This window comes from Magnolia sinica, chromosome 10, assembly GCF_029962835.1.
Source record: "Magnolia sinica isolate HGM2019 chromosome 10, MsV1, whole genome shotgun sequence".
Taxonomy (NCBI): domain Eukaryota; kingdom Viridiplantae; phylum Streptophyta; class Magnoliopsida; order Magnoliales; family Magnoliaceae; genus Magnolia; species Magnolia sinica.
In genome coordinates, this window is record NC_080582.1 from 39565126 (window position 1) to 39589924 (window position 24799).

At 38.0% G+C, this 24799-nt stretch overlaps 1 protein-coding gene across 1 annotated transcript in view; it reads left to right on the forward strand.

Moving 5' to 3' along the window:
- The window catches only part of LOC131258319 (uncharacterized), a 137372-nt gene extending 124042 nt beyond the window's left edge, over positions 1-13330 (forward strand). Inside the window, exons 7-11 of the mRNA XM_058259557.1 lie at positions 3250-3379; positions 4734-4894; positions 11344-11435; positions 11674-11773; positions 12958-13330. Of these exons, the coding sequence (XP_058115540.1) occupies positions 3250-3379; positions 4734-4894; positions 11344-11435; positions 11674-11773; positions 12958-13003 (529 nt within the window). The 3' untranslated portion in view covers positions 13004-13330. The remainder of the gene's footprint in view (positions 1-3249; positions 3380-4733; positions 4895-11343; positions 11436-11673; positions 11774-12957) is intronic.
- The last annotated feature ends 11469 nt before the right edge of the window (positions 13331-24799 follow it).

A 24799-nucleotide genomic window follows, 5' to 3' on the forward strand; every position in this document is an offset into this window, starting at 1 on the left:
TAAGGTCTTTTTTAATAATCCCTGAAGTTTCATTGAAAAATTCAACCATTTTCTCATGATTCCCAAAAAGTGCGATAAATTACGCGATACAAATGATATATCCAGTGTGATAACCGATATGTATCTGTATCCCAAGGTTGCAATACATTGAGTGATACCTATATTTCGAACATTGCTTTGGTGACAGGAATAATTGTCATTCAAGGACTGGATAACTCTTCCTCTGAACATGTGTGCCTGAATTGGTTCTTATTTTGGTTTAAGACTATATAAGAATTCAGCAACACCAATTTGCTCATACCTGCTGCCTTTGTTTATCAAGATATCGAGTTAAGGCTGGCATTCAATTCTTACCACATCCTATAGACGGGCATAATGCTCACCAAGGGATTTATCACCTTATCGGAAGGCAAAAATTTCTTCGAACAACTGAGAGATACGAGAAATGTTCTTATTTGAAGAATACATCTCTCGTAATGCCTCCCAAATCTCCTTGGTACTATCTAGAAACATCATATCACTCACGAACGGTTCCATACTATTCCATGACCAAGTCATTATCTGGGCATTCTCTTGAATCCACTCCTCATATTTATGACAATTTTTCTCAGGTTTAGTTGCAGTCAACTATTTCAATTTCCCTTTTGCCCTTGGATGATTGTCCCCACTCCCACACCTGAATTTGTTGCCACTTTGTGCAACTATATTGCCTATCAGTTGGACAGTAAATATTGGTATTCATTCATCCTTCTTGAAGAATAATAGCTTGCCGCCAAAATGTACATTCTGTCCAACATCTACCACACAATTCATGCATGTGCTCATCAACCCAGACCATTCATCTAAGTTCCCATGTCTTGGATAGGCCATGTTTGAGAAAATGACATCAAAACAGTGATCTTATTGCCAATTCTGTATGACACTACGCACTGTTAATAATGTTAAAAGATTCGGCAACATATCAGGTGGTTAGGATAATTCTGGGCCATAGACAATCCAAGAGATTTCTGGTCTATTGAACAGTCAAGATAGGAAAGTATGCTCACCAATTTTGCCTAGCAAGCTTAAACATAGTTAAGCCACATGGTGGATTTTATAAAGAGCCAATGAGTTATTATCTGTAGGAACAAGTTATACTTCTCTCTTCTAACTGGTGCATAAATATCATTCATGTGTAGGTTGCCTATAATATACCACAAGAGCTTTAGTAGATCTGCAAGTTGGTTTTCAGGCTTAACATAGGGAGCACAAATTGGATATTAGTACTTTCACCCCCATAAAGTGATAATATACATCTATTGGCTTTCTTTGCTAATGGAAAATAGGAGTAGAGGCAATGTGCATTGTAGCTTGATTTGTCATAATAATACCATCTAAGAATCAAAGCCAACGTTGAGTCGAGTTTGAAAGGATATGACAAATGTTGAGTGTTTGCATGAGCTGTAGCCCGATATTCTGCTTTTGCACTAGGCCTAGTGACTGCTTGTTGTTTCTTCCTTTTCCAAGTCACAACATTAACTGCAACAAAGTTGTTTTTTTTTGTGTGTGTGTGTGTGTGTTGTGTGTGTGTGTGTGTGTGTGTGTGTGAAAGATAACGAAATTTTATTAAAGAAAGAAAACCACCAAAGCTAGGAGCTAAGGCAGGAGTATTACAGCCCAAGTAGGGTTAGAATATTACAATCATCCATAGCTTTTAAGTCTGTTGCCTAACCCACAATATCAACTTTCACCCTCCTGATGACTTCTTCCTCTCCTGCAATTCTATTGCAAAAGCAGCTATTGTTCCTTTCTCCCCATATAGCCCATTGAACTACTATTAGGATCAATCGCCACATTTCCTTTCTTTCCTTCCCAACACCTCCATCATGCCAAGCGATTAAGGAGGTCAACAATGGCCTCCGGCATTGCCCAAGCCGTATTGAAGAGGCTAAGGACGCCAGCCCACACCTTGTGAGCAAATGTATAATGGATGAAAAGATGATCTATGGACGACAACCCATTTTCCATACACATCATGCATACATTAGTGAGCATCAGATCTTCTTTGAAGAATGTTGATAGTGAGCACCCTTTTCCTTCCCTCTGACCAGATAAAAGCCATTACCTTTGGGGAGCACCATAGAACTTGGAGTAAATGGTATGAATTCTTCAACCATCCGAAGTCTGCTTTTGAAGAAGCTTAAAAAATGATTGAATCGAAAAACGGTCTGATTTTCCAATGTGCCACACCATTGTATCCCTACTCCTCAGAGATAGATGGTATCGCTGTAGGAGATCCAAGAGCTTGATGTAATTGTTCGTTTCCTCATCCTAGAGGGCCCGCCGACAAGGAGGAGCCCACATCGTCGCTTTGCCCCCACCAGACCAACACCGATCTATTGTAATATTCCTTGTTGGAGATAAATGGGCTAAGTGTGGGAACACTTACTAAAGCGGTTTGTCACTGCTCCAAGCGTCCTCCCAAAACCAGATGCGATTTCCATTGTCCAACGAGAAGGGTACTCCTTCCTTGAATTTTGACACCACCATGGAGTCTGCCTTCAACAAGTCAGATGCCCAATAGAGTGAAGACTCCCTAATTTACCATCCCCCCTCTTGCACCCTATACTTGTTGGCAACCCTCTCTCCATTTTCTTCCTTTTTTAGTGCCAAACCTCCACACCCATTTCCCAAGGAGAGCCATATTCATCACTTCCAAGTCCCTAATTCCTACCTCTCAGACAAAGGCTTGCACAACTCTTCCCATTTAACTGCAACAAAGTTGCAATATCTTATAACTGACTGTTGATTATAAATGGAGCCAGGCCAATCTGCCGCAAAATAGACTAACACACAAAGATGACCATAAGGAGCACAGAGAATACCACACCTATTGGAGGACTTGAAGGGAATGCATGAGTTGATAATCCAGTTACTCTAGTAACCAAACTTGTGGAAAGTTGTAAACTGATGATTTTCATTGACATGAAAGTTGTTGAGAGTTTCATACTATTAGGATTCTTATCATGTATTTGAGTAGCAAGTCCCAAATCTTCCAGAGTAACATGTGTACCTAATCCATGCAAAGTTGTACACCAATAACAGTTATGTTACAGTCATTGTGCTCAAAGTTCCATGTATTTTCCTTTCCAGTAGGTCACTCATCCCAGTATAATTGTATGTGTTCTATTCACTGTTGTAAAATCTGTTTAAGAATAATGGAGTGGCAATCAACTATTTTGTTTCCTTTTCTTTAACTCTTTCATTCAGGGGCCCTCCAGGAGATCTTTATGTATCTCTTGATATTGAGAAGATCCCAGAGATTCAAAGAGATGGCATAAACCTGTCGTCAACGGTTACAATTAGCTATATCGATGCAATCTTGGGCGCCATTGTTAAGGTGAATCAAGACGCCTTTGCATATATGTTGCTACTTTTTCCCCTCTTTATCAATTCTATATCTTTAGTTAAAAGAACCATATATGATTACCCAATTTTCCTTCACTAAACGAAAATCCAAATATTTTTATGGGCCCTAAAAATGCAAGTCCAAGAGCCCAAGATCCAAGAAAGAAAAGAAGATACCTCCTATTTGCTTCAAATAATAATTATTGGCATGACATCTTCCATGGGAACATGATTCCTTTATTTGATTATGATAAGAATTGTTGATGCCATTATGTCCTTGAATATATTGTTTGTGCTTTCCCTTTTGGTCAGGGTCATTGTTTTCAAAGGAAAAATCAAGGTTTTTTGCCTTTTCAACCCATGAAAGAGAATTGAGAACTGCCATTATGATGAACAAGCTGGGTGAAATAGGACCTTTGGACTGTTCCTTCTGAAAATTGCTTTGAAATTTCACCTGCTCCAGAACTTCTCATAAATATCTTGATGGCACTACAAATCCATATGCTTCTTGTAGTTGTATTCCTTTTTGCATTTTTAATAATCTTCATAAATTCATTAACATGACTATGCCACTGAGAAAGTTTCTTTTGAAATTAAGCTTTTGTTTCATTGTATTTCTATCCAATTTTCACTTCTTCATGAAGTTAAGCATAGTCCAAGAAAAACAGTTTCTCTTTGGGAATGTGGAAAACCCTGGAAATGAAATCACTTTCTGTGGAAAACCCACCTTCTCCTCAGTTTGAGGAAAAAAATGGTGCTGTAGCCAGATTTTCATTTCCCAGCTTTTCGTAAAAAAAAATAATTGTGGACATTCATTTCTCCCAGGATGTTAAATTAGTTTCTGAGACTGAGTAGCAACATGAGTTGAGGTGACCATACCTGGAAAAAAAACACGTAAGAATATCAGAATCCATGGTTCTTGATTTCCTGGGAATTCCAGGTTACTCTTCTGAGTCAATGTTTTAGTTTTCCTCCATCCCAACAGCCCCTAGGTTAAAACAGATTTGGGCATGCTTCATAGTTTGTTTCAGAGAGCATGTCTTTGCTTATTTCTGTTGATTCATCTTCTATAATTGAATAGAAGTGATCACCTACAGGAAAGAGCCCAGATGAAGTGACAGTCGATAACTACAAGACCGAACAACAACTTAATTTACGTTCGTTTCATTTCATTGTATGACCATTATGATGGAAACTCAATACTTTCATGTGATCTGCATTTATCTTTTTTTGCTTTAGTGTTATGGAGGAAAAAAAGATGGAAATGTACTGAAAACAGATTCCATTTTTTCCACGAGTTAGGTTATTCAATTTCATTTACTCTGACTGTAATTGGCGATAAACAGGTAAAGACTGTGGATGGGATTACTGAACTTCAGATTCCTCCTGGTACCCAACCTGGTGATGTGCTTGTTTTAACAAAACGTGGTGTCCCTAAGTTAAACAAGCCATCAATACGTGGTGATCACTTGTTCTCCATTAAAGTCACTATTCCAAGTCGTATCAGGTATAGTGTTCACTTTGATTTTGCCCCTTTATTTTTTTGCATTAGTTTTACCTGTCCTATTACACATATATTGCTAATTTTAGGTTTGTGGTCTGTTTTTGTGTTTTGTATTGTGCATCGTGGCCACCGATTATTGACCTATGTTTGCAAAGTTCTCCCAAAGAAATGTGATAGTTTCTGCTTGCTGTTCACTTGAATGTATTTGGTGAAAGTGTGGTTAGTTATCCCTTTGTCGTATATCCAGTTTCTAGAAGTTTGAATGTGTGAGGATATGCCCAGTTAAATCTGAACCTATTCATGGTTGATAGAGCCCATGGCTTGTTTTGATAGGTAACCGATACTTTATTGAAGAAAATTGCTCAATGACTTTTCAAGTTTGAACAAAAACCTGAAGGGAATGGGAAAAACAGAATTGGGAAATCAAGCAAAGTTCAAAGAATTACAAACAATAGGGTCCAATATAGGTGGATCTAATTTTCATACTTTTCCCTAGTATACTTATCTTTTTAGGAAACTAGATGTATATAATGTAGAAGACTGATCACCTACAGCCAGTAGTATGCAACAACTGAAATTTTTATGCCTTCAGGATCAGTTTTGAACTTTTCCCTTTAAAGTATGCATCTGGAGTTTCTGTTCGCAAACTGGAGCTTGAAAATATGAAATGCTTGTGAAAAAGGCATGTATAGGCGATCATTCTCTATATATAACAAATCAGAGGAAAGTGTCAAAATTCACACGGCTAATTGTAATATATCTTAAAGAGAAAAATGCTTGTCAAAAAGGGATGTGGGTTAACCTACATCCAGTTACACGAAATTATTTCTCTATTTCATGAAAAATCTATGGAAGTGTCAAATGCATGTGCTAATTATAATGTTTTAAATAGTGAATAACATGTAGCGTAGTGTTCACCCCTTTGAAGCATGAGGTGGGAGCAATGTTCTGAGTATCTGCGATATTATCGATAATATTGCTGACATTACTGGTATTGCCAGCTCGATGATAACCGATAACACAAAATTCCTAAAAATTCCAGGTATCTGCGAATATCGCTGATATATTGCTATGTATCGATACCTTTAAAATATCGCCAAAATCTCCTTTGTATACTTGGAGTCACTTGTATCAGCGATAATATCATCGATACAAGTCGAAACCCCTCTTGAGACAGTATGTGCGTAAATCGCAAAATTCGAGAAAAAAAAAATAAAGAAAAAGAAAATTCGACTTTTTCTGATTTTTTTTTTTTTTTTTTCTCTCCAGATCTTCGCTGGGGGAGATTTTGGCACCTCATCTTCCTTCTTGCTGGATCGAACCTCCCATTTGGGGGAGAAATCGCATACTGAAAAAAAAAAAATGTTCTTTTTAAAATTTTTTGGGATCTGGTTGGTGAGTGGATTTCATCCACTGCTCTTTCATTTCTGTGAATCAATGTTACATATGCTATTTTGGCTGTAGCAAATGCTATACGCGATGTAACAAGTTACATGGATGATGGTTTAGAAGCTTAAAAACGTAAGCTTTTATGTTGTAATGATTTTATGTAAGTTAAGCACAAGTTTAAAAAATGGTGGTCACTCATCATCCTCATATGTGGCATTGATTTACAATTATCCAGATCATCCAAACTGTGGTTCATATTGTGTGGATGGAGCATATCTCTAGAATCACATGTATTAATTAATCGTGACGAACTGCACAACTATGCCAAGTGTTTGGTTGAAGAGTCACAACCATTTTAAATTGTGTAAAACTAACGTGGAAGGCTTCAACATAAGTCTGATCTGGAGATAGTAGTGTGTGGCTTACACTACCTTATTTTTTTCTATTATGTTAAGATAATAGACAAAAAACTAGTGTACGGTTGAAGAGTTTTGATAATTTTTTATATTATTTTAATTAAAATTATAGTAGTGTGTGGTTTACGCTACAAGCAACATAGCTATGCTACATGGTTTAGAGTGGTGAACACTACAAGAAGCGCTATTCACTATTTAAAATGCTGGTGTGGATCTATATCAATGATGATCAATCTATGAATCTGCTGCATCTCATATCTCTAGACTCTAGCGTTGGATAACCTACTAAATACAGTGCTGCAACAAGGATTAGAACTGCCTCTGAGTCTTCTGTTTTGTTGTTGATGTGTCGTATCCACTAATGATAGGAACATATTGTGCTCTAAACTAGGCATCATCATGTACTCCCTTAATCTTTTTCTGTGATCACCCCTAGAATCAATATCCTGTCTCCTGGGTTTGTTGTCAATAAGGAAGTATTGGATTTTTATCTGTTAAATCTGTTAAAGGAGTCTCACAACATTTGAGGTCCACTCTTGGGCTCCTTTTGCATAGATATGTTTTGTTTTTTTTTTTTTTTTTTCTTTTTTTCTGTGACTAAGATGCATCGCATATCATGGAAGAGATGGAAAAGAGATGGATATGGTAGTTTTTGTCATGTAATAAGAGTGATGGAACCTCCTTTAACCTACTATTTGCACATTGCGCTAGGAAAGAAGTGAAGCACAACCTTTAGGACTACTTTTTTTTCTTTCTTTTTCTTTTTCTTTTTCTTTTTCATTTTTTTGGCATTATTTTAGTGTCATAGAGATGAAGATGTTGGTGGATGTGCAGTAGTAGAAAGGATAGAATTAAGAATGAGGTCCTCTGAAGCAGCTTGAGAGCTGTCCAAATAAGAGATAGGATGTTGGAGAGCAGATTGAGATGGTTTGATCATGTGCAATGAAGACTTGAGACAGCTTTGGTAAGAAAGGAAACATTGATTTGGGTTGATGGGCGTGAAACTTGGATGAGTGAAAGACCTAAAAAGACTTGGAATGCTAGTTCACTTCACAAAGTTAGGGGCCTTGAGGATTTTTAATTTTTAATTTTTTTTTTATTTTTTTTGAAGTTGTAGGGTTTTTTGGTGAAACGGAATTTTTAAAGCTGACCCCAAATAGTTAGGATAATGCGTGGCAATTTTTCCCCAAAGTATGTGATCATGCTATGTATCAGACCCAAGGTGTCCCGTATCCGTTACGATACAGCCATATCGGCGGATATGTAACGGTAACGGCTGACACCGTTACACGATACGAGGTCGAAACGGCCATTAAGGAATTCCATGACTGTAACGGCCATTACGGGCCATAATGGTCCGTAAAAGCATACTTTTTTTAAAATTTCTTTTCTTCTTCTCCTTCTTCTTCTTCTTCTTCTTCTTCTTCTTCTTCTTCTTCTCGCCCTGCTGCGGTTACGGCTACGGGCCTCCTCTTCCTTCCTTCCTTCCTTCCTTCCTTCTTCTTCTTCTTCTTCTTCTTCTTCTTCTTCTTCTTCTCTCTCTCTCTCTCTCTCTCTCTCTCTCTCTCTCTCTCTCCCTCTTTCCCTCTTTTTTCTTCTCTTCTTTCCCTCTTTTTTCTTTTCGGTTTCCCTCTTCTTCTTTTTTTTCTTTTTTTTTTTCGTAGGTGTACCACACAGCTTAGTTGTTGTAATAGGTACGTGTCACGCTAAGACGAGCGTTGACAGTCCTCGAGCTCCGAGTTATACGAACGGTTCAAAGGAGATCAAAGTTACATGGGCTCCACAGCGATGTCTTTATTATATCTACACCGTTCATCTATTTTTAAATATCATTTTAGAGCATTAGCCAAAAAATGAATCATATCCAAAGATCGTCTGGACCACACCAAAAATAGCAGCGAGATGATGATTTTCACCGTTAAAAAATTCATAAGCCCATCGTAACATTTATTTTCCATCCAATCTGTTCAAAAGGTCTGTTCAAAAGGTCAAAAGGACCTGAATGAAGAGGAAAAACAAATTTCATATTGATCCGAAAGTTCTATGATCCCAAAAAGGGTTTCAATGGTAGACGTTCAATCCCCCACTGCTTTTTGCAGTGTGGTCCACTTGATATTTAGATCTGTATTATTTTTCGTGTCAAGCCTTAAGACGAGCTCGTCAAATGAATGGACAGTTAGATATAACGTATACCTCATGATCAGACCCACAGGACTTGCTTGCGTCAAATGTATGGACTGGTACGCATTACCAGCACGTTGCACAATTTAATAAAATTGTATACGTGCCACATGGGCCCCACCATGCTGTATGTATTTTTATCCATGCCGTCCATCCATTTTGCCACATCATTTTAGATTATGATTCAAAAAATTAGTAAGATCCAAATCTCAGGTGGACCACAACATATGAAACAGTGGTTATAGAATGCTCACCATTAAAAATTTCTTAGGGTCCACTATAATGTTTATTTTCCATCTAACCTGTTAATAGGGTCACACTAATGTGGATGAAGGGAAAACACACATGTCAGCTTGATCTAAAACTTTTGTAGCCCTGATAAATTTTTAATGATAGTCGTTTAATTATTATTGTTTCTTATGGTGCAGTCCACCTGAGCTTTGGATTTGCCTTATTTTTGGGCTCATGCCCTAAAATTATTTGGCAAAATGGATGGACGGTGTGGATATAACACATTCATCACGAGTGGGGTCTAAAAAACTTTGACACTCGTGTGCTACACTTCATAATCTAAGTCCTACCTAAATTAGGCCCTTAAAAAATTGTACACGAGACATGTATTAACTTAAAATTTACCAATTAAATTATGGACTGTAATTGCTAACTCAAAATGCCAAAATCAAATTATTTGAATAGTTTTAATTGTTAATTTGTGGACGCTTATTTTTTAAAATAGGGCCTTTTGGTTTTTTTTTTTTTCATGATTCACTATCCAATAAATGTCCACCAATTCACAAGTGGGATAATGCCAATAAATTGCATGAATTTGAGGCTAATTTGGGGCATGGATTGGTCCTCCAAGTCAGCCCCAAATTGGCAATACGATCTACCTGAATTTAATTTCATTTTTTAAAAGAACTATTGGGAGAAATGATATCAAATTGTTAAGTATATAAATTAGATATTTAGAAAATTAAATATATGAATTTTGTAGTCAAATTCAAGTTATCTGGTTCATAAATCCATCAGACAGTCCGATACAACTTCTCACCAAAGAGTGGACCGTTACACCACCATAAACATGTTCCAATTTATAAATGAATGCATATTTGGAATGCTTAGAATATTCTGGATTTAATCCATATTTTTTCATATTTTTTTGGCATTTTTTTTTTTTTTTTTTGCGCCGTTACAGGCCGTTATGCCCCCGTATCCGTATCGGTTTTGGAGGGCACCATTACGCCAACCGATACCGATACGGGACACCTTGATCAGACCTGTGGTTAAAGGACTAGGTGACACAAGCCGACTTGTTTGGTCCTTAGGGGGGGTTAACTTGTGTAACCAAACCGTCTGAGTTGACTCGGACTAGTCTAATCAGGCTTGTCTGAGTCTGATTCAAACACTAAATCCGTGACCAGCAGCTGGGACCTGATTGTCTTAATATGCCTTGCCTTTCATCTGGGGAATTTTGCATGGCACAAGGTGACACTTTTCTCCAGTATCATCCTTCATAAAGGTAATAGAATCTGGCTGCATAAGAATCTCCACACAATGTTCTATTCAGCACAAGTAATCATTTGAGTAGACCATCTTTCTTTAAAGCTTTGTTTATTTGCCCACAAAAAGCAATGACATTAGTATGCCTTGCTTATTCTTGGGATTAGATGTCTTTCTAGTGTCTCTCTTCTATCGAAGCTCATATATCCTGTGTCTTGAACATTTTCTAAACTAGTTTGTCTAAGATATGCCTTGCTTTTCGTATGGGGAATTTTGCATGGCACTGGGTGACGATTTTCTCCAGTATACCTTTTAATGGTGTATTATCCTTCATAAAGGTAAACACAATCTGGCTCCGTAAGAATGTCCACACAATGTTCTATTCAGCATAAGCAATACTATCTTTGTTTAAAATTTTGTTAATTTTCCTGTGGAAGGGAATGACATTGGCATATTTCTTGCGTGGTTTTGGGATTAGATCTCTTTCTAGTGTCTCTCTTCTATTGAAGCTCATATATCCTGTCTTAAAAGTTTTACAAACTAGGTTGGGTCAAAATGCAGTTCAGTTTGGAAAGAGAAGGAGCAAATCTGATTAGTTTTAAGTTGAAGTCAAGTACTCTCATGGGTCTTAATATTCTTAGGGATGGGTCTTATTGATCATTTGAGCCTTGTTAACTTGGACTGATATGCTTGTTCATGTCAGACACACTTGAGGCTACAAATACAGAGTGATAAAATGCCAAACTCAAAAAAAAAAAAAAACTGTGGACATAATAATGGAATTTTATTTATAGTTACCATCAAAACTTTAAGAGGATCTCCCATTATCCCTGGTCTCTCCTTTTTTTTTTTTTTTCTTTTTTTTTTTTTTTTTTTTTTGGTTTTCTCACTTACAACATCTGTTTTCTCCAAATCTAATTAGTTTCCCATACTCATATACATTATTTTTGACACTTGTCGTTGCAGTGGAAAGGAGCGTGAATTGCTTGAAGAACTTGCATCGCTGAATGATGCCACTGGCAGCCGTAAACGGGCTCGGCCTACTACAAAATCACAGAGTAAGCAGAAGTTATTTGAAAACAAATATCTCTAAGTTTGATGAATTATATGATGATGAACTGATGTCAGAACTAGTGTTTATTTTGAATAAAGACCATGATTCATGATCCCTAAATAGAATCTTCCTTTCTGCAATCAACTTGATCTAAAATGATAAACACTTATTAGGTAGGTCACATATAAAAAAATTAAAAAAAAAAAAATGCATATTAATTTATGGGATGTTCCTTTCTGCAGTTAAAAGCATGGAAAGCCAGAAAGGTACCGATACAGAGAACTCTGAGGAGAAATCCATTGAAGAGAATGATGTGTGGCAGAAGCTAAAAGATTTTGCTGGGTATTTTTCCTCCTTTATTTTAACTATAGAAGAGAAATGCTAATCCAAACCACCCCAGCCACTTATTATTTTTTATTATTATTATTTTCCATTTTGTTCATTTGTTTGTTTGTTTGTCTGGAGATGTGCTTCTGAAACTGTTCATTAGGATATCAAGAAGCCAAAAGTACATCTGAATTCCAGGTGCTCCTCAATGTGATTTAAGAAGCCCACATTACCTACTAGTGACTGCTCCCACAACCTTTACATAATGGTTTTTAATGATTAGGTCAGTTGAAGTTTTCTGCGTGAACAAGAAAACAAATTACAAACAAGAAATGGAATACAAAGGTATCATGGCAAAGGATAGGCGTGCCAGTACCAAGGGAAGGCCTTATCGAACCTTCTTTGCTAAAGAGTCAGCTAATGAATTTGCCTCCCTAGGCATATGTCTAAAAGGAAGCAGTAATACAGCTGCCTTTATCTAGACACTGTTTATAAATAAAATAAAATCTTCAAGGGGAGGCTATCACTGGCTGTCATCGACACTGTTTATGGAGTCAGTCTACTTTTGGAAAGATGGATGACCTTCATAGACGTAATTTCCACTAGATTAGGTGTAGACATGATTTCCACTACATTAGAGTTTCCCAATTGGAATGGACCAGAAAATAAACACATCTAATTACAGCTTTTCAAGTCTTACTGATCCACTAGTTATGGAGTGCTTTTTAGAGAGAATATAAATTGGTTGGAAACAATTTCTTGTCAAGATGACAATTTGTTTTTTTTTTTTTCCTCTGTTTTATGACAACTGAAATGCCAAGATGGGACATTATATTAGTTTATTGTGATGTCTGTGAAATCTTATCATGGATGGTCATGCTTCATCCTTCTCAATTTATATTTGTAGAAATATCAATCCAAATACCTTTCCCCACCCCCCTATATATATATATATATATATATATATATATATATCCAAATTTATTTCAGATGTTTCTTGGGCACTTGAATGGAGCTTCACATATACAAAGCGCTATAGGGTGAAATTCAAATTCTTTACATTAGATCCATATGGGTGTCCAGATGATGCTACTTAGATCATGCATGTTGGAATTAAATAATAAATTTGTCATTTGAGTTTTGTGAAAGCAAGGTTGGCAATATCAGTTTGTAATTCTGTGTAGTCATGAAACTTGCAGGTCAATTGCTAATGGAGCTGTAAAATGGATGAAAGATAACCTTTAACCCCAGCAGCCTCTCTTGATGGTGTTGATTCTTTATGTTCCTGTGGATTGGAACCAACCATGGATGCCATAGTTTATTATTATTTTTTGTATGTGGCCTCAATTTCCATGGTGATATTTTATTGGGATGGTAGTGAAGAAGCAAGAGGTCTCATCTCTCCCCGCAAACCAATTTTAGTGATTTCTTGTAAAATTAATTATTTAATTTAATGAACAAACTCAATTTCTTCTTTGCAAAGTTTATGTAATGATTCCTTTACAAGGACCGACAGAAACTGAGGAATATGGACCAATAGAAACAGAGGAATGATGCTGGCTAGTTTCTTTAGTGCGTGTGCTTGTGAAGCTGTTGCTGGGTGAAACCATTAAGAAAACAATCCTCGATGAGACAAGCTTTGAAAACAGGTAGTTTTTTTTTTTTTTTGGCAGATTCACTTACTTGTGTCTCTGCTATTATTGACTAATTACAGGTAATGCTTCCTAAGAAACAGTCCAGATGATCTTATCTCAAAAAAAAAAAAGGGTTAAGAAAAAAAGAAAAAGAAAACGGAAGGAATGTGAAAAACCAGATCTTATACCAATCTGGCTGATAGTGCTGAAGTTCAAAGTGTTTTGGTTGAATGGAATTACAGCACATGTTCTTGATACTCTTATTCAAATCTGGTTGGCAATATCAAAGTTTATAATATTCGTTTAGTGGAACATATTGGTAAGATTGCGCCTCAATTTCCAAATCTGGAAAGTGTATGCAAAATAGGGCAAATATGGAGTTTGAGAATGGAGCCTTGTGAAGCCCACATGGTGCATAGACTATAGACTATCTACATTCCAGCCCATGTTCTGGTTTGGCACATGTGCATGAAATCAAAGTTGTCCATTACGTGCATTCCACCAAGAGGACGTACTGGCCCCTATAAGGATAAGGCAAATTTACCATTGGGCGCACACAGCTTCTCTGCGCCACTGGATGGATGAGAAGAGCATAACATGTTGAACAAATCTTGTGGATGGAATGAATGAATCACCCACATGTGCCATGCTTGCACAGGCAGTGGTGTGTAGAGATGGCCTGCCTTACACACCTGTGGGGTGAACAAATCTCTACTGCATTTAACCCTTGTTGTGGATGAGAAGGGAGACCAGGTGTATGGCAACCCTTGTTTAGAACCGTTATCAGGTCAAGGTTGAGTGCTGCTGCTCTTGATCCAGCTGATAAACAAGTATTTCTTTTCTTTGAAAAAAAATAAATCAATCTGAAGCAAGTGAAAACCATAGAGAATGCAAACAAGTTTTTTGTTTTTGTTTTTGTTTTTCTTTATAAAAGTAGAAAAACATAGATACCGAATGTTTAATTAGGACTTTTATTAAATAAAGTTATTGGGAAACTGGAGAGGGGCTATATTATTCTCTTTTTTCTTTTTCTTTTTCTCTATAAAAGTAGGTTAAAAAAAAAAAAACCATACTGGTAGGAGACATCGATTACAATGCATTGAATGTAAAAGGATCCAGGTTGAGAACTTTTGTTGCTTTTTGAACGTAATCCAGGTTTTCACATTGCATTGCATGTAATTATTGTACTTGCATTAATTTTATCATATTATCATTTCTCATTCTACTTGTATCATGTGGGTTGTACTTTGTACATCTACTTGCCAAGTGCATTGAGGCTCGGCTAATGACAATGGAGAGATTTTTATTTATTTATGACAAGTATTCCCTGTTTGACTGAAAATTGATCCACGACCATTTGGTAAGATGCAGTGCTGGGTTTTTCCTTTCTAACCATCTTACTGGCACGGCTGCATCCGTCCATCCTTGCAGGCGAGGTGAGTGGATGCATTTTCTCTCATCTCCTGTTGAGGATTCCTCTTTTGGCAGGCATCCTGTCCTTGCTTGTAGAGGGAGACATTAGACTCTAAATGATTAGTACCTTCACCTCAGCTGTAAAGTACGCAAAAAAGCATGGACTCAATTACTAGAAGTTAATCTGGACTCACACATGAGAAAATGTTTCTGAATATATTCTCCCTCACTGTTACCAAAAAAAAAGAAGATGAAAATTGGATCATTTAGATATGGAAAATTGGTAGTTGTGCCCACTTATTGAAAGAAAATGTTGATTGTGAAGTGGGTCAATTCAACTGCTGCAACTGCCTCGTGTACTGCATCTGTGATGTTTCAACATTTCTTTCCATTCCAATGATCAATGCCCTGGATCATCCTTGCCGGTGATTGAGTTCGATGCATTGATAGCATCCCACTTCCAATCATGAATGGATGGATCCCTAGTAATTCTCTCGGCTTGGCTTTTCCTGTTGTTGCCCAGCATGCTACTGCATCTGCATGTTGTTGAATTGGCTGCTGCAACATTCCCGGCGTTTTGAAAGGCCCAAAAGAATATACCCATATGGTCTTTGATATGCCAGGTCTGAGCACATCACAAAAGATATTTCAAAAAGTAGATTTTGAAAATTGCACGTGTGTAGGATACCACGGCTATGTGTGGAAGTTTGGCAGAATCATAGCATAAAATTTTGGCCGATCAACACACAATTGTTTACTTAAACTAATAAGTCAATAAACTATAAAACTTCCAAGCAAAATGATGGTCCAATTATATAAACTACAATAGATACATGTCATTCAAGTAACTAGTCTATATATGATAGTGTACATATGTGTGGGGATGTAGTAACTATTAACTACTAGCATTTATCTAATTATGCATACATATAATTCACTAATCAATTACATGAGCATAATTAAACAAGTGCCCAAATGACAATCTCAAACACAAGCATGTATGGTAGTTTGGTTTTCCTACTCCACTCCCGGCATACGCACACAACCAATGATTGTACTAGATTCACTATCGGAGGTTTTAAATTAGGTTGATTTCTAACATTTACAATCATACATAAGGACTTAGCGTACACTCCTGTGAGATGCCCCGCAAGAAACTTTAGTTTGTTTTCAATCGACTAACCAACAAACTTTGTCCTAGTCCAATGACTTATATTTGTTCTCACTGGATGCTCCTATAGAGACTAACATATACACACCCTTGTCTGATGAATTCAGTCATACACAAGAGCTATTGAGTTTAGGTCAGGGATTATAGTTGCAGCAGATTGTTCCCTTGACCTCCTCAATTCATCTAAAGGAGTTCCATAAGCAATCCAGCCTTCTAGAGTATTGGCAGGCTTTGCTTGATGAATGGGTTCTTCCAAAGAGATTTTTAGGAAAACTTGGCCGGCGGCAGGAGCATGATCTCTCTCCACTATGTAGTCAAGTCCTTGTTTGGGCATATAATACTTCAGTCTTGGAGGGGGCGCCTAAACCAGGTAATTTACTGAATGAAAATGATGGATAAGATAGAATTGATGGATTTGCCATTACATTAAGAAGTAAGAGGCTTGAACCGCATGATTGTAGCATGACAAGATGAAATTAGATCCCATGCACACGATCAGAAGTTGTTTTCAAATGAGGGCCCAATTATAAGGGCTGACTCCATAACTCCTAATCACCCGAGTAACGACACCGTAGTCCTTTGGAACCGTCCGATTGTAGTCGAACTAGCATGCGAATCTACTAGGATAGTAGGGTTCGGGCCAAAAATCTCTACCCTCCCTCAGCGGGAGGCTGCTAAACCTAATGGAAATAAAGAAAATGCACTCACTCATAGACAATGAGTTGTCGTCAACTACATCTCTATCTTAGGGGATATTGGAAAGAGGGAATTAAAAGAAAGTAATGGACTTTGTTTTCTCGATTTTGTCCACTACCTAGTCATAGGTTTTCATGATCATCTTCCGCCGCTGATAGTGCCAAAGGGGGAGGCAGTCCAAGTTCATGTATGCCTTCTCAGGTTCATCATAAGTCCACAGAAAGTATACACCTAGCCACCCTAGAAAGTATACACCTAGCCACCATACAAAGTAATGCCAAGGTGATAGGATGGAGACACTTATTCCTGGATCTTTAGTCTTTTATCTTTATTAATTAAAACATTTTTCTTCATCGATGGATTAAAAACTCAGACAAACCATTAAACTTAGATTAGTTATAGGCTGTGTTCCCCATTCCTTGTGGATTCAACCTCGGTCTTACCGAGTTATTCTTGCAACGCGACCGTGCACTTGGGGTTGTGAACAAGTTTTTGGTGTCGTTGTCTGAGAGTGGCGTTGAACACAATTAGGTTTAGGTTTTATATGTTTGATTTTTGTTTTAGGCTAGATTTTTCTTATTTTTTGAATTTTTCTAACCTAAGGTTTTTAGAATTTTCTAAATTTCAGAATTTTTTAAGGGTTTATTTATTTTTTATTTTTTAATCTTTCTCTAATATTACTAACATTATTTTTTGTTTCTGTTTTATATGATTTTTACTCTAGTTCCTCTCTTCTGGTAACAACTATTGGGCTCTTACAATGAGTAGCTATGTCACTGAAGGCTCAGTACAGTAAGTAGAGGACAGGAGGAGCCAAAGAGTACTTTTTGCCCTCTATCATCACTCCTGCAATCATGAATGAAGTTGGTCTGTTGGTGTCAGCCCATTTCGAGATGGGAAGCACTACGAGGCTGAGCTAGTAGGCTAGAAAGGCAGCTAGCCCACTAGAAGCATTGTACTTAGCATGACTCTTGATCTTTTACCTGAGGCCATCAAGTTCTTGTGAGTGGTTTCCCACAAAATTGCAATGTTAAAAGGAGTAATATGGTTATTAAAAAGGTGATATGCAAAAGATCTAAGTAGAACAAAGAGAGATAGAAAGCGTACCGTAAATCTCTGGTGAAATGAGCAAGCTAGATAAGATGCGGGACTTTGTGAATATTATGAAACTTTTCCATTTGTTTTAAGAGCTTGATGGCGGTTTCTAAAGTGCACAAATTCTTTGTTCATGGGAACATATTCGTCAAAGAAATGACCTGTTATACGAAGACTGGTTGGCCATCTTGTAGAGATCCCAGAACGTCACGCTCACTTCGTCGAGAGGAAGATGGAAGGAGTTGGTTGTTGGGCACCAATAGTTGAGGAAGCCCTTTAAGATAGTCACATCTTTGCAAAAATAGTCAGATGTAACTTTGAACACATTCAGGAGATCGGTCTTGATTAGAACATCCGAATGCTTTTTGAGTATTGCCTTGGCCAACGTGATGTAATAATTGCGGGAGGATAAGAAACCACGAGCTTGAAATTCTCTGTGCCCCATAGGGAGTCCTAAGAATAGGAGCGCTATTGCATCATCTTGAAGAAGTGACTTGGGAAGAGGGTATCAGGGTTGTAACATGACATTAAAAACATTATGGGAGGGATTTTGCCTTTCCCTTGCCTCGAACTCCTGTCCAACAAAAGACCCTTTAAAATCTACGCTTTCTCATAGCCCAATTGGTTGTGTAAAGAATCATGTTATGTGTCATCTGGTTTATGGGTTTGATGTACAGGATTGAGAGATGGCGGCGCAGATTCATTAGGATGATGATCATCTCGTCCCTGAAGGGACTGTTGAATTTGATCATCTCCTGGTGGAGCTTTACACCATCCCAAGTATTCTGAAGATTCTTTTAAGTAAACTCGTTGATCTTTTCTTGGAGTTGTTTCCCTTTGCTCTTTAGATGCTTTTTCTTCATGAAAGGAGGTAGAGTGGATTCTCTGTCAAATGGTCTGTAACTATCTGTTCACAGATTTAACCCTTCAATTACATTAGTTATCTTGGCATTTAAGTGTTAATTCGATTTAATTATATACGTTTTTGTCATGTGAGGTGATTTGAAAGCCTATGATGAATATGCACTTAAAAGAATAGATTTTGAGCTCAAAAGAAGATAACGAAGAATTGGAGATTTGGAAGTCATTAATGGAGAATTCATATGGTAAAGATCTAAGGAAACCAAGTGAGGAATGAAGGGAATCAAAGGTTTGAAGTGTAAAAACCAAGGAAAAGGAATCCTAAAAATTCAGGACCAGAAGAATCATATTATAAAATTACGGGGCCAGAAAATCATAGTTCTGAAAAATTACAGAAATAGACTTCGATGCCATCAAAGTAAGTTTCGCTAACTTTGATTTCATCAAAGAAACTTCGATCCCATCGAGAAAATCATGAATTTTCTCAATTTGTTGCTAGGCAGATTCATGTATTTTTTGATGTCATTGAAGGTGCCATCGAAGCCGTGGTAATTGCGTAAATTCCAAGTTAGATTGTGAACTTTTTCAAGGCAGTGCGAAAGATTGAGTTTCAAAACTATTTAAAAGAGTCCCTAGGCTATTTCAAATCATCTTCTAGGGTTTGAAAATGGAGAGAAGGCTTATGTAGAGCACCAACAATGTTTTTCTACTTCAAATTTTTCACAGGTTCTAATAGATCTTTTAGTTTTTCTTTTATTTTTGAGTTAGCTATAACTAGCTAATCTCTTAACTAAGGCTAAGGGATGAAGCGTATAGTTATTTTTAATGTTTAGATTACTTTGATTTAAGTTTATGATGAACTTCCATTAGTTATTAGTTTGAATGAAAGAGTATTTTTAGTTTTCTATGATTTATTGTGATTGTAATTACAGTAGATGCTTAGGAAGCTTTTGATATATTCTTACATAATTTGCAATTGTATGATTCGTAAAATTCGTGATCCACCATCGTCTATAGGCATGGTAGATGCTTAAATTCCCTGCGATCATTGCATTGGTACTTCACGATGGAACTACACTAATGAAAGTTCAAAATTCCATTATGTTTTAACTGCTCCATCATCCAATTGGATAAGATGGGACTTCGATTCCAATCGAGTTATCCATTGAATTGGTAAATTGATATTGAGATTGCTATAAGTGGATTTATGGATCCTTAGTATTTTATTTACTTATTTTAACACTCTTTTCCTAAATCGCTGGATTAAAAATCCAGATAAACCATTAAACTTAGATTAGTTCTAGGCTGTGTTCTCCATTGCCCGTGGATTCGACCTCGATCTCACTGAGTTATTACTACATCGTGGTCCTGTAGTTAGGGTTGTGAACAATGGCCTTAAGCCAGTTCTCCCAGTATATTTCTTTACCCTCTTGTGGAGTTCTTTTTATGTTGCCCATTATTATTGCCTAGCAGATAGGGCTAACCAGACATGATATTCTTTTAGAAAAATTTATTGTTAGCAAACTCGACTTTTTTAAAAGTGAAGAGTGCATGACTTTGGTCTTAACTCTTTTACTAGGGAGGTTGTCAGCTTGTGGGGATTAAAGGCTTCGATATTCTAATATCTGGGTAGGGGTCTGTATGATCTTGGGAAGCACTGGAGGATCTCTTGCCTTCAGCAGAAACCTTTCTAAGTACTTAGAAAGGTTTCTACCGAAGTATATCAGTATTGTGTGGTTGCATAACAAAGGATAATTGTGCAATCGTGTAAAAGAAATCTATTGCACAGTCGCGTAATGAAATGGTAGAGTATATAAAATGATAAGAAGTTGTGTGAGATGAACGAAGGAAGGGTTAGCTTATATAACTAGTAAGACCTGATAGCCTGTTGCATGGACCCAATCACACAATAAGGAAAGAAAGGGTTTTTGCATGAAAAGGGTTCGATCCCCCACTTGATTTTGTAAACAAAACCAAAGGAGGATCGAGGGGGCATCTTTTGGAGCACACAAAATGAAGTTTGTTATATATATATATATATATATATATATATATATATATATATATATACATACATACATACATACACAAATATTGCTCTGTTGCACGACTGCACAACAGAGATGAGTTGCACAACAACGCAATTAATGAAGGAGGTTGTTGGATAACTGGCACAGGGCAGTCTACCCAGCCTGAATAGAAACCTATTGTACGATCGCATAACAGGGATGTGTTGTGCAACTATGTAATGGAAAGTTGTTATACATATTTTACAGTTCACATGTGTGGAGGCCTATAAATACCCATTTACTTTCTCATTTGAGGCATCAATAAGAAAGAAGCACTAGAGAGATCAGAGAGATATTCATGAGCTTTCAAAATCGAGAGTTCCAGCATTCGGGTATCCCGTGGTGTGCCATGGGAGGAAGGAAGATGGGAGGAGTAGAAGTTGACCTATTATGCGGTGCACAACAAAGACTATTAATTTGCACGATTGCGCAACAGGAGTCCCAGACATACTATACGCTATACATATTTACAGATTTGTCAGGGATTCGTCCTCCTATGTACGTGTCCTATACGTATCGGGGTTAAACAAGGGTTTCAAACCTGCACAACTTCTTGGTTATTTGAGATGGATGCCATAGAAATGGAGATACTGCCAAAATTAGTATTGAATTATTTTCAATTACGTCAATTAAGTGTACTTTATTTTAGAATCAATGGCAATGTGGGGGATGTAATATGAATTTAGATTAATGAAATAAAATGATGATGATTATTCTTTGATTTCCCCTTTGTTATTATTGAACGTGGATATTCTAATCTCCAACACATGTTTCTGATCAAAACACACACACACACACACACACACACACACACACACACACACACACTATACATGCATATATATTAAGCTCTCTTATCAAATTGAGGTGAGTCACAAAAACTACCGTGAGGCCCGTATCCTAGCCCCTACTGTTCCATAAGCTTCTGCGATCCTTCCCGTTGAATTCCGGCAACCTGCGACCTATGGTCGACGTTTGCACACGACCCTAAGTCATATCTCGCAGATATGAGTTGCCTCAATCGAAGACTTGTACCATTGCGACCGTGTTGTCGCCGCGTTCTAACTCCGCGTCTTGCATACCGATCCGATACCCTGGTCATGAAATGTGGGCCTGTGTTTAGTTCGAGAAAATACCTCGCGTTTGCAATCCCAAGTGAATCTCTACATCATGTCTTATCAATCAATCAATCAATAAATAAATCAATCACCTCATGTCAAGTACAAGAGCAACCCCAAAGTCAACTCTCTCCTTGTCTCTCTCTTACAAACCCATACATGTTAAGTACATCTATCAATTCACATCCATCACTCATACCCATCACCTCTCTTACAACCACCCCTCCTCTCTCTCTCTCTCTCTCTCTCTCTCTCTTCATAATTTCCAAGCAACCAAAGAAGTCCCACGACCAAGCTCTTCCAAATCTCCATGAGAGAGTTTTGTGTGTAGCCCACTTCCTAACCCTCTCATCTGCCATCTCAACCCTTCATTCTTCATCATCTTTTGTTGAGATCGAAGCCAAGGAGACTACCTTTCCATCGGACTAAGAAGATCAACGGTGGGTGTTCTATATGTTTAGATTCCATGTTTTGATGATAGGCCAAGTGGGGCCTACCGATTGATGGTATGGATCTCACTTTGGACCCTAGATGTGGCCGATGGCCTACTATGATTCTCGTGATTATTCCATGATGGGGCCATTCTTCATGGACCCCATCATGATGTTTACTTTCTAGCTTGAAAGGGGTCATCTAGACCTTCCATTTTGGTGGAGGAATCTCCACCGTTGATTTAGATTTGGTGGGCCCACGTGTATTGGGACCTACTTGATGTATGATTGAATGCATGAAAGGGAGGGCCCATAGTGTCGGGGTTCCTCCATCCCATGTGTCTCTTTCTCTCTCTCTCTCTCCCTCTCTTTTTCATTTTTTTATGTGATGATGTGGCCGTGTGGCCCACTCGGATGGACCCCACCATGAAGCATGTGTTTTATCCAAGCCATCTATAGGGGGGGCCCACCTTATATATGTGTTACCCAAATCATCCAGCATCCAGGGATGCTGGATGTGGCCGTGTAGTGAAGTGTGAATTGATGGTGTGGTGTACTGACCACCAGAAAACAAAAATATTAGTTTGATTTAAAGCCTTGGGGTGGGCCACTCATGCAGGCCCCACCTGGATGTATAAATCAAATCCGCGCCGTCCATCCTATTTCCCAACTCATTTTAGGCGTTGAGCCGAAAAATGAAGCTAATCCGATTATCTGGTGGGCCATAGTGTAGGAAATGGTGATTCTTACCTTTAAAATTTGTTAGGGCCCACCTTGATGTTTCTACTCGCCAAAACATACTGGATATTGGGCTCTTTTGGACTGTCTTGAGCCATAGAATCGAATGGGTGGAGTGGATCCACCTGATGCGGGCCCCACCTAGAAAAACCACAAATAAACGAAAATAATAATAATAATAATAACAAATGCAGTAGGTGCTGCTGCTGCTATACGCTGGAGGGCAGGGACGTGGGTCCCAGCCCTGGGCCCCATGTGATGTGTGTTGAACATCATACCGTGCATTTGATGGGGCCCCTTCTAGCTGTGGGGCACCCCAAAAATTAGCCTTACGTGGAAGTTCAAGTGGTTCACACGGCAGGAAACAGTGATGAATTTAACTTCTGCCATTGGAACTTTTGTTCAAGAAGTTTTGGATAAATATAAAATTATTTATTTATTTTTATTAGGTCTATGTGACCCTATTAAGATTGGATGGAAGACAAACATTATGGTGGGCCCCACGTGGGATCCACCTGCAAGAGGGACAACTGGTGTACCTCACTCTAACTACATAGCTGCTATAGATCCCATCCGCTATCTGCACCATCCATTTTTATGGACGTTGGCTAGTGGGGCCAACCGTGATGCATGGGCTCCATCTGCACCGTCCGTGCAGTGGGCCACACCATGATATATGTGTTTTATCTATGTTGCCCATCTAGCAGCAACATGGCTGCTGTCATGCCATCAGTAAATTCTGGGGGCTTGTGGTATTTATTACATCCACAACCCATCTGTGTGGACCCTCCTTGATGTATGTGTTGCATCCAAACCGTCCAACCCTTTAGCAAGCTCGTCTTACAGCTTGAGACTAAAAATAAGACAGATCTAAGATCATGTGGACCACATGATAGAAAACAGTGGATTTGAATGTCCACCATTAAAACCATTAGGCTACAAGGTTTAGACCAATATGATATTTGTTTTTCCTCTAAATCTAGGTCTTTGTGACCTTATGAATAGGCTGGATGAGAAATAAACCCTATGATGGGGCCCACTGGAATTTAACCGTGGAAATCATTATCACCACGGTTAAATATGGTATGATCTAGTTGATCTTTTGATATGGTTCGTTTTTATACAATATTCTATATTAATCTCTAAAAATAGATGAATTGTGTTTGGCCCATTCAACTCGGCCCATTCGACTTGGCCCAGTTGATTCGGTCCATTGATTCGGTCCATTTGATTAGCCCGATGTGATATATGAGGCCCATTGTTGAGGCCCACCTTGATATTTGTATTTGAAGCCCATGGGTTGAGGCCCAATGTGATGTATTTAAGGTCCATTGTAATGTGTGATTCCACCATGGTTTATATAATGATGTTTATGATGGGTCATGCCTTGGGAGTAGTGATGGTTTGATGTTCACATTGTAAGAATAATGTTGGTTAAATATCCACATTATGACTCTCCCTAGGGCCCATTGATAGGCCCATACTTGTTGTGTGTAGGCCGTCTAGGTCCATCTTCATTGTGAGGATAGTTCATCACCATATAACATGCTTACTATAATTCCATGACTCATGTCATATGCATCATATGTATGCTTGATATGAGTAGCGATTGATCATAGCATATGCCATTGGACAAATTATTTATGGGACTCACTGATAGGAGTTACACATATGAGTGCGCAGTACACGCAGGATTGCTGCATGACTGGACGGTGTGACTCATGCATCTTGTATATGCGTGACATGATCGTTGTATGCCCTAACGATATCAGGGTCGTGGCCTCCATAGGCATGTCGTGGATGGCCAGATGGGAC